This window comes from Erpetoichthys calabaricus, chromosome 4 (assembly GCF_900747795.2).
Source record: "Erpetoichthys calabaricus chromosome 4, fErpCal1.3, whole genome shotgun sequence".
NCBI lineage: Eukaryota > Metazoa > Chordata > Cladistia > Polypteriformes > Polypteridae > Erpetoichthys > Erpetoichthys calabaricus.
Genome location: NC_041397.2, coordinates 307,400,648 through 307,412,112, shown reverse-complemented (window position 1 = coordinate 307,412,112; position 11,465 = coordinate 307,400,648). Strand labels below are relative to the sequence as shown.

The following is an 11,465-nucleotide window of genomic DNA, read 5'->3' as shown; positions in this document are numbered from 1 at the left end:
GGAGTTCAAGTATCTCGGGGTCTTGTTCACGAGTGAGGGAAGAATGGAGCGTGAGATCGACAGGCGGATCGGTGCGGCATCCGCAGTAATGCGGGCATTGCATCGGTCTGTCGCCTTGCGGCTCAGCTCTCAATTTACCAGTCGATCTATGTTCCTACCCTCACCTATGGTCATGAGCTATGGGTAGTGACCGAAAGAACGAGATCGCGAATACAAGCGGCTGAAATGAGTTTCCTCCGCAGGGTGTCTGGGCTTTCCCTTAAAGATAGGGTGAGAAGCTCAGTCATCCGGGAGGGGCTCAGAGTAGAGCCGCTGCTCCTCCGCATCGAGAGGAGTCAGATGAGGTGGCTCGGGCATCTGATCAGGATGCCTCCTGGACGCCTCCCTGGTGAGGTGTTCCGGGCACGTCCAACCGGGAGGAGGCCCCGGGGAAGACCCAGGACACGCTGGAGGGACTATGTCTCTCGACTGGCCTGGGAACGCCTTGGGATTCTCCCGGAAGAGCTAGAAGAAGTGGCCGGGGAGAGGGAAGTCTGGGCATTTCTGCTCAAGCTGCTGCCCCCGCGACCCGACCTCGGATAAGCGGGAGACAATGGATGGATGGACTTTGGTTTTTTGCAGCACAGGCAGGTGAAGTGACTTCCTCAGGGTCACACAGTGGTGTCAGTACCAGGATTTGAACTGACAAGCTTCGGGTTTGCTGAAATATTACTGAAGAATGAAAAAAAACGAAAACGGGCAAATGGGGCTATGCATACAACTGTCCATCCATCCATTATCCAACCCGCTATATCCTAAATACAGGAGCCAATCCCTGCCAACACAGGGCACAAGGCAGGAAACAAACCCCGGGCAAGGTGCCAGCTCACCGCATGGCACACACACCCACACACACGGGACAATTTAGAATCGCCAATGCACCTAACCTGCATGTCTTTGGACTATGGGAGGAAACCGGAGTACCCGGAGGAAACCCAGACAGACACAGGGAGAACATTCAAACTCCATGCAGGGAAGCGAACCCGGGTCTCCTAACTGGCACCTTTCACTGCGCCACCATGCCGCCTGCATACAAACTTGAAAGGTTTAAATAAAACATAAATATATACCTTTATTTTTACTTCCTTAACTTGTGGAGGGTGTATCCTGTAGCAAAGCCCTAAGTTTTTTTATGAAAGCCCCTTTCAGTCAATAAGCCTTAAAAACAGGTGTAAAGCTAAACTTGCAGCACCGCTTTTCAATTACACTTGCCTGACACCTCTCCTAAGGGGACATACTGTGGGATCTGGGCATCCGTCAAAGCACCAATCACAGGCCCGATTAGAAAGCAGGAAGCTGTGATTTGTCGTCTCCCTCCCATGTAACAATCACAGCCCGTGTTACAACGCACTGTGTATGTATGTATGTATATATGTATATGTGTGTGTGTATGTATGTGTGTATATGTATGTGTATATATATGTTGATATGTGTATATATATATATGTATATATATGTTGATGTGTATATGTATATATACGTATGTATATGTAGATATGTGTATATGTAGATATGTGTATATATGTATATATGTATATGTATATATATGTTTACATAACCTCTTTAACACACTACTTCTCCACTGCAAAGCGCGGGTATTTTGCTAGTATATATATATATATATATATATATATATATATATATATATATATATATATATATACTTCGCACCCACTCAACTTTGACGAATGCAAGTCACAGTTTTAATTTCAAGCCATATTTTATTTGGTGTTTGGAGAAATATTGTGGAGGAAATTAAACAAAGAAATAAATGACTAAAAACTATTCTGTGACACATGTATTTATTTACACTCACATTTCTTGTTCTATTTATTTATTTATTTATTCTGTCCAAAATATTCCTTCATAATTGTCCCTATGCTGCCACCCTCTTTATAGCTGATTCTTCCATCATACTCTGATGCTGCTAGGATTGACACCAAATCTCAGATGACCCAGGATTCCATGAAGAGGGTTTAACATGTAATGTTATTGTGCTTTTTGCTGTACAAGTTTAATTTTAATTTTGACTTATGAGAAAAGTCATTTGAAAATTTTACACTGTTTATGTACTTTTGTGGCAAAGGAAAATACAAATTCATTAACATGACATTTTACAGATACAATATAGATAGATATGCACAGCAGCATTATGTAGTGTGTTAGGCTAAAGAAATGAAGTTCACTTATATGAAAGCAATCATCAAGCTGAACAAATAATACAAAAATTAAGTGGACATCAAGTCATTGAGTAACTGCTTGCTACAATATTTAGAAGAGTTTATTGTGATATTAAAAGTCAAATTCCTTTGGGTGATCCTGCACATCATTATAACATGGTTGTGTCATCCGCTGTTTTTAAACAGACCCCAGAGAACAAGATCACTTTAAATAGGTAAGCATCCCAGTAGAAACAAACTGAAAGACAAGGGCATCACTCTAACTCTGGGTGGCACAAATTCTATGTCATTTATTCAGATATTAGCATTAAGTTATGTTTGTTTTCTAAACATTTTTGTGTAAATTATTAACAAAAACATTTGCAAGATAATGAAGTTTCCTCCAAAATTGGCATCTCTTCTCTGCAATAAAAGAAGGAAAATTTAAGCCAACAACGATCACAGATCAGAACAACACGGGTCAGCCGGCTCCCCAGATCTGCTTAATCCAACTCTGGAGGACAGGGAAAGCTTGAAGGTTACTTTTTAACAGATTTATCATTTGTCAATTGGATTTGCTGAAATGTCTTTTTAATTTCCAAATTTAGGTTAATGGCTTCAGGTTTTAAGTCAGTTGAGTTTATATAAAAAACATCTATCTATCTATCTATCTATCTATCTATCTATCTATCTATCTATCTATCTATCTATCTATCTATCTATCTATCTATTATACAGTGTATTTCATGTTTATCTATCTATCTATCTATCTATCTATCTATCTATCTATTACAGAGTGTATTTCATGTTTATCTATCTATCTATCTATCTATCTATCTATCTATCTATCTATCTATCTATCTATCTATCTATCTATCTATCTATCTATCTATCTATCTATCATATAGTGCCTTTCCATATCTATCTATCTATCTATCTATCTATCTATCTATCTATCTATCTATCTATCTATCTATCTATCTATCTATCTATCTATCTATCTATCTGTCTATTATAGAGTGTATTTCATGTTTATCTATCTATCTATCTATCTATCTATCTATCTATCTATCTATCTATCTATCTATCTATCTATCTATCTACAGTGGTGTGAAAAACTATTTGCCCCCTTCCTGATTTCTTATTCTTTTGCATGTTTGTCACACAAAATGTTTCTGATCATCAAACACATTTAACCATTAGTCAAATATAACACAAGTAAACACAAAATGCAGTTTTTAAATGATGGTGTTTATTATTTAGGGAGAAAAAAAATCCAAACCTACATGGCCCTGTGTGAAAAAGTAATTGCCCCCTTGTTAAAAAATAACCTAATTGTGGTGTATCACACCTGAGTTCAATTTCCGTAGCCATCCCCAGGCCTGATTACTGCCACACCTGTTTCAATCAAGAAATCACTTAAATAGGAGCTGCCTGACACAGAGAAGTAGACCAAAAGCACCTCAAAAGCTAGATATCATGCCAAGATCCAAAGAAATTCAGGAACAAATGAGAACAGAAGTAATTGAGATCTATCAGTCTGGTAAAGGTTATAAAGCCATTTCTAAAGCTTTGGGACTCCAGCGAACCACAGTGAGAGCCATTATCCACAAATGGCAAAAACATGGAACAGTGGTGAACCTTCCCAGGAGTGGCCGGCCGACCAAAATTACCCCAAGATCGCAGAGACGACTCATCCGAGAGGTCACAAAAGACCCATGGACAACGTCTAAAGAACTGCAGGCCTCACTTGCCTCAATTAAGGTCAGTGTTCACGACTCCACCATAAGAAAGAGACTGGGCAAAAACGGCCTGCATGGCAGATGTCCAAGACGCAAACCACTGTTAAGCAAAAAGAACATTAGGGCTCGTCTCAATTTTGCTAAGAAACATCTCAATGATTGCCAAGACTTTTGGGAAAATACCTTGTGGACTGATGAGACAAAAGTTGAACTTTTTGGAAGGCAAATGTCCCGTTACATCTGGCGTAAAAGGAACACAGCATTTCAGAAAAAGAACATCATACCAACAGTAAAATATGGTGGTGGTAGTGTGATGGTCTGGGGTTGTTTTGCTGCTTCAGGACCTGGAAGGCTTGCTGTGATAGATGGAACCATGAATTCTACTGTCTACCAAAAAATCCTGAAGGAGAATGTCCGGCCATCTGTTCGTCAACTCAAGCTGAAGCGATCTTGGGTGCTGCAACAAGACAATGACCCAAAACACACCAGCAAATCCACCTCTGAATGGCTGAAGAAAAACAAAATGAAGACTTTGGAGTGGCCTAGTCAAAGTCCTGACCTGAATCCAACTGAGATGCTATGGCATGACCTTAAAAAGGCGGTTCATGCTAGAAAACCCTCAAATAATGCTGAATTACAACAATTTTGCAAAGATGAGTGGGCCAAAATTCGTCCAGAGCGCTGTAAAAGACTCATTGCAAGTTATCGCAAACGCTTGATTGCAGTTATTGCTGCTAAGGGTGGCCCAACCAGTTATTAGGTTCAGGGGGCAATTACTTTTTCACACAGGGCCATGTAGGTTTGGATTTTTTTTCTCCCTAAATAATAAACACCACCATTTAAAAACTGCATTTTGTGTTTACTTGTGTTATATTTGACTAATGGTTAAATGTGTTTGATGATCAGAAACATTTTGTGTGACAAACATGCAAAAGAATAAGAAATCAGGAAGGGGGCAAATAGTTTTTCACACCACTGTATCTATCTATCTATCTATCTATCTATCTATCTATCTATCTATCTATCTATCTATCTATCTATCTATCTATCTATTATATAGTGCATTTCCTTCTCTCTCTCTCTATCAATAAAGTAAATTAAAAGATACCAATACGTTTGAAAAGCGATCATTTTATGTACAGTATATTGTTTAGACAGAGAAAATTAAATCATGCACAACAGTCATTTTAATCATTTTATTTATTCAAAATAAATGAGAGACTGGCAAGATTTTGTTATAGATGTGAAAAAAAAATTGTTAAAAATACTTGTAACCATACATTTATTATTATCTACTGAGCATTAACAAACTAAGTGCTATTTTATCTAAGCCTATGTTTCTTTTCCAAGAGACACATTTTATTTTTAAATTGAGTATACAACTATTTGAAAAATAATTATTTTGCAATTGGTATTTTTAATTTGTAACACTTTTGTTAAAAAGAATAAGATATATTTTCAGTTTATTTCATGTATTGTGCTATTTAAAAGATTATAAATTATATTCTTGACAACAGAAGATATAATGATTTAAAGAGTTACCGAGTTATCACATCATGTCATTTTCTTGCCTGCTTAATCCAGGCCATGGTCAGGTTTTGGCTGGAGTCTATCCCAGCTAGCATAGAGTGCTAGAGCAAACACACACACACCAAGCACACACACCTAACCTGCATGTCTTTGGACAGTGGTAGGAAATTGGAGCACCTGCTGGAAACCATTGCAGACATAGGGAGAATATGCAAACTCCAGTCTAAAGAGGTTCGAAACCAAATGAATATGCAAGTAAATAACTCTGCCCTGCCAAGTATAAACTATTGCAGTACACTGTGGCTCACACACTCTTATGACCTGAAATATAGCCACACATAGTGTCTTAACAACAGAAATATCGTAACAAACAAAAGCAACAACCCCACTTCAAATACCTACAAGCATTACAAGAACTCTGTTTTGGGTAAAGATAAAGGAGCCATGCCAGTGAGGCATCATGCAGGTATTTTGCTGCTGGAATAAACAAGCCCCAGTTGCATTTTGTGACAAACTTCTTCTGCAGGGTGGCATGGTGGTGCAGTGGTAGCGCTGCTGCCTCACAGTAAGGAGACCTGTGATTTGCTTCCCGGGTCCTCCCTGCGTGGAGTTTGCTTGTACTCCTCGTGTCTGCGTGGCTTTCCTCCCATAGTCCAAAGACATGCAGGTTAGGGGCATTGGCGATCCTAAATTGTCCCCAGTGTGTGTGCTTGGTGTGTGTGTGTGTATGTGCCCTGCAGTGGGTTGGCGTCCTGCCCAAGATTGGTTCCTGCCTTGCGCCCTGTGCTGGCTGGGATTGGCTCCAGCAGACCCCCTTGACCATGAGTTAGGATATAGCAGGTTAAAAAATTGATGTATGAATGGACTTCTTCTGCAAAAGCCTCGTTGTGAGGATGTGCTTCATTGTTCATCGTCATTAGCTGAAAAGCATTATATAAAACAAAACGTTCAAGGGAGAATTAGGTTATTTCTTGTTGAAGTGTTAAAACACCACAACCAGGAAAAGCAGTTTTGGAGGATGAGATGAGATCAGAACTGTTTAAAAAATACTTTTTCCTTTTATGTGGTATTATCATTTAAGGCATGCTTGCTTTTGTTATTGAATTAGAAAAAAGCTTTCACAGCAATTTAAGAAATAATTTTCTGAACCCATTTAGGGAGTATATTTTAATGAACAATATTTTACTTATGTATGTGTATGTACTGTATGTAAGTGTAAAACATAAGAACATAAGAAATTTGACAAGAGGAGACCATTTAGTCCATCAAGTTTGTTTAGCTAATAGCTAAACTGTCCCAATGTCTCATCCATATTCTTCTTCAAGGTTGTCAAGGTTTCTATTTCAAGTACATGTCTCTGTGATTTATTCCAGATTGCTACAACCCTTTGCATAAAGAAGTGCTTCCTGGCTTTAGTCCTAAACGCACTTCTCCTTAATTTCCAAAGATGTCCTCGAGTTTGTGATTCACCATTAAAGTGAAAGAATTCTGCTGAATCTGCTTTATCAATGACTTTGAGGATGTTTGAAACCCTGTTTTAAGTCCCCAGGGCAACACCTCTGGTCGAGACTAAACAGGCTAATATTCTTTGAATCTGTGGGATGCACATGGTTACTGTCCTCTGCACAGCTTCTAGTACCTATACAGAATTCTATGTGTGGATAGGAGAACATGGTGGACAGAGTGATCTGCGAGCCATGAGTGATTTAACCTGCTGTTTCATCCTTTTGATATTTTCTGGTGTTCATACATAAATGGTCCAACAAAAATGTCTTCCACACTACCAGTAGATTGAGATTTATCAAACTACTTTAAAATAGTGCTATGAAAAGCAAGAGAAAGTTCATCCAAAGCTTCTTTTCACCTTTGTTTGAGATTTATGCTGTAAACCATTTTTTCACGGCCGGTGAAACGGCATTAAGCATACAGCCCTGTCACCAACACTGCACTGTGGCCATGGTGTATGAAAACTATTTTTGTATTCCTGCTGTTAGACTGGCAGATCCAGTCCTTTTTAACACTAGAATCACCAGAGCCTACGAGAAAACTCGTAGATCCGGCCCACCTTAAATCGCTTCTTAAAACCATTCTCACCTCTCCGCCAGCGTCTTTTGTCATCTAAATGTACTGATAAAGACAAGCTGCCAGCAGCCGGCTATTCCATCCCCCCAACGACTTAGAACGTAAATGAGCTTTTCCCAGCTTATGCCTTGATTGATTATCTGGGAGTGAAGTGGAGTTTTAGAGTAGAAATAATAAGATTGTTATTTGGAACACACGCATTTCATATGTGTTGCATTTCTACAGTAATCTGTGTAAACACATTGTTAAAACAGAAACGTTTTATATATTCTAGTAGCAATTGACAAAATGTAGGCATAAACTATATAATGTATGAAGCCTGAAGTCCAAATATCAAAGACACACTTTCACAAAAGGTACAAAAAAAAGCCACCGCCAAAAAAACCCGCCTTAGTGTGTGACATTGACACTCATTAGCTATCACTGCTTCCGTGGCGCAACAGTATCAGTCGCTGACTAGGAATCAGAAGGTTTTGAGTTCAATCCTGCACAACTCCCTTTTGAAAAGTGTTCTTATTTTCACTATTTTAGAATAAAAAGATACATTTGATTTCAGTCTGTAACAGCCGGTGTAATTTATGATATTTGTAAAGGTTAGCTTTATTTTTTTTTTAAATTCACTTTTCATTGTCTCAGTCGCATTCAGGATCCTTCCCTACTGCCCCCCACCTGACACTGCTGTTTTCACATAAAGACGCGCTATAGTTCTGCAGTGTATCACGATACATACGACCACATGTTTTTTTCCCCCAATATTGCCAGTCTCCACGTGTTGCTGTATGCTGTTTCTTTTGTACTCCAGGACATGCAGAGGAAAGCATAGTAAACAGCAGTAACTTCAGCGCTATATGCAATCATCAGACACTCCCCATCTGACACTGCTGTTTTCACATAAAGACGCGCTAAAGCTCTGCAGTGTACTTGTGACTGCATTGTCGTACCAATGCTTGCGAACTGAAGTGTCTGCATGCACTTTTCGTGGCATTACACGTGTATTTTTTGAGTATGCCCATGTAGCTCAAACACAGGAACATATGTTGATGTAAAAGTATAACAAAACAAGTGCACTTTTATTCAAGACTATAACCGAAGCAGAAAGAAAGCAAGTTACAGTAGGCGGTTGATATGACAGCTTGCGTGGTGGAATGCTAAGAACTGCTGATTTCCATTCCGTGCTATATAACTGTTAACTGTTAACATTTGAATCTGATGATTGCATATAGCGCTGTCTTATTTAGTGTGCGCAAGAACATGGAGGTGGCCAGTTGCTGAGTGCTACAACGCACATTTTAAAAAAAGAAAGAGACAAATATATGTGACGTTTTGAAGAAATCATTTTATGACGCGAATAGTACCAATCAGAAAACATCGTCGAAGTAATGCAATATTATTTGAAAACGAACAGCGTCAGATCGGGTGTGAAGTTATACTGGCGCTGTTTGAGTCAGATCAGAAGCTGAATAAGCTGAAAAAGCTCCTGTTCTGACTCTAAGTAAAAAAGCATGAATTAATCAACAGAAATAACCGTGATTGACATTTTAAACTTAACGATTTACAGCGCATACCAATTTATAAATTTAATGTCCGTTTGAGGAAAAAAAAAAACACTTTCTTCAAAGCTGGGAATCGAACTCACGTCTCAGTAGCATGGCAGGGTTGCTGTGGTCCAAGTCAGCAAACTGTAGCGTTAAACCACGTAAGGTGTTGTATCATCCTTGAACCTTTTGTGAAAGTGTTTATTTGATGTTTGAACTTCAGGCTTCACAGATTGTATAGTTTATGCCTACATTTTGTAACATTTATTACTAAAATATGAAAAAGTTTCTGTTTTAGCAATGTGTTTACACAGATTACTGTAGAAACGGAACTCACATGAAATGCATGTATTCCAAATAGTGATCTATTATTTCCATTCTAAAACTCCAGCAGTTCAGTCACTTCCAGATAATCAAACAAGGCATGAGCTGGGAAAACTTAGTGAACGTTCTGCGACGGTGGGGGATGGAATAGCCGGCTGCTCGCTGCTCCTCTTAATCGGCACATTTAGAAGACAAAAGAGAGGTGAGAACGGTTTTAAGGTGGGCCGGATCTACGAGATCTGGTAATTCTAGTGTTAATTCCTTTACCGTTATCACTTTGATAATTCTTCTACCGCTAGTCGCACTGACACAGTCACACCCGAGTTTACGCGTCTCCAGTGAATTATAAATAGTGATGGAGGGTGGCAGCAGGACAGTCCAAATCTGGGCTATCAGAACAGAGAGCGTCACTACACAAGCATTTGCACACCCACCACAAACAGGTCCAACAGTTCAAGAGACATTGCTATAAGCCATAAGGCCTTTTGTCGCATATAATATGCAATTTCTAAAAGTGTAGGAAGAATCAGTGCAAATTAAAGCACTTCATACCAAATTGATGACCCAGCCATGGACCACGTGCTAAGGCGGTTCAAACAGACCCCATGTTGGAAACAACTGCACTAAAATTCTAATATACTTTCTTATTTATATTTTAAAAGCTGTAAGAACACTATGAAGTGACAAGAAATGTTTAAGTTAAGCAGTGGCAATCTCTACACTGACTTGCTCGTTTTTGATCTCCTGGAACTCACACTGGATAAATCTACTTATGAAAACTAATACATAAACAGATTGAGTAATATTAATTAATTGTCTTTCTTTTATATTCTTTTTAGTATCATCAACAATGATGACCAATATCACCATCACTGTGACTGAATTCATCCTGCATTGTGAAATCCGATATGAGCAGAGAACCTTCACAGTCGCCATTCTCTCTTTTGTCTATTTAGTGACTCTTTTAGGAAACATCTTGGTAATTCTGGTCATAAGAATGAACAATCATCTCCAAACACCAATGTACTTGTATATCAGTGCCTTAGCAGTTGTCGACCTAGTGAACAGCTCGAATATTATTCCTAAAATGGTCGCCGTTCTTTTAGACTTTGTTATAGTTCCCTATGGCCCTTGTCTGTTGCAGATGTATATCGTTTTTTACTTGGAGTTTGTGGAATCACTATTTTTTGTGTTCATGGCATGTGATCGGTTTGTTGCTGTGCTTTATCCACTGCAGTACCCTTCATTGGTTACAAATAAATTCGTTTGGATGAGTATTTTCCTATCCAACGTTGTTGGTGTTATAATGTGTACACCATACATGATCTTTGTCACTGAGCTGCATTTTTGTGTCACTAACATCCTGCCATATTGCTTCTGTGATTATGCCACAATGGTACGTATCTCCTGCACTGATAATCCCAAGTATTTAGTCCTTTTGTCCACCACCGCTACTATGTTTGGTGTTTTTCCCATAGCACTAATCCTTTTTTCCTACTTTCGGATTGCTCAGGCAGCATTAAAGATCACATCCGTGGAAGGAAAGAGGAAAGTTTTAAGCACTTGCATGACCCACCTGATGGTAATGGGGTTGTTTTATCTGCCATTAATGATATCATACATTTTACCAGGAATTGGAGTGAAACTTTCCATGGAGGTTTATAATACTCTGGTAATTGTAGCCAATGTAGTTCCACCCATGATGAATCCTATAATTTATAGCTTCAGGAATACAGAAATTAAGAACACTATTTCCAAACTTTTTATGGCAATACGAACATCACCAAATACCAGTTAGCAGAACCAGTGTATAAAATGTGCAACAATGGCAGGGAACAAATGTTTGCTGAAAATGGACACATGATGGGATTTTTGAATAAAAAACATGAACAATAGATTTTCCAGATACAGCAAAAAAAAATAATACTATTCTCCTGTTCGGAAAATGAATCACATGATAATTACTAATATAGCATGGCAAAAAACGGACTACAATCATGTAAATAAAACAGATAATATAAAACAAAAAGAATAACATACTATCAATAATTCAT

The 11,465-nt window shown here is 38.6% G+C and overlaps 1 protein-coding gene across 1 annotated transcript; it reads left to right on the top strand.

Moving 5' to 3' along the window:
- The first annotated feature begins 2,480 nt into the window (after positions 1-2,480).
- Positions 2,481-11,263, top strand: LOC114641937 (olfactory receptor 1-like). The gene is made up of 2 exons (XM_028790955.2): positions 2,481-2,736; positions 10,251-11,263. The coding sequence occupies exon 2, from the start codon at positions 10,262-10,264 to the stop codon at positions 11,207-11,209; it is 948 nt and encodes a 315-aa protein (XP_028646788.2). The 5' UTR covers positions 2,481-2,736; positions 10,251-10,261; the 3' UTR covers positions 11,210-11,263.
- Positions 11,264-11,465: the final 202 nt, after the last annotated feature.

What these genes read in the sequence shown, in the direction of transcription:
- LOC114641937 (XM_028790955.2), top strand. Translation starts at nt 10,262, where the DNA reads ATGATGACCAATATCACCATCACTGTGACTGAATTCATCCTGCATTGT.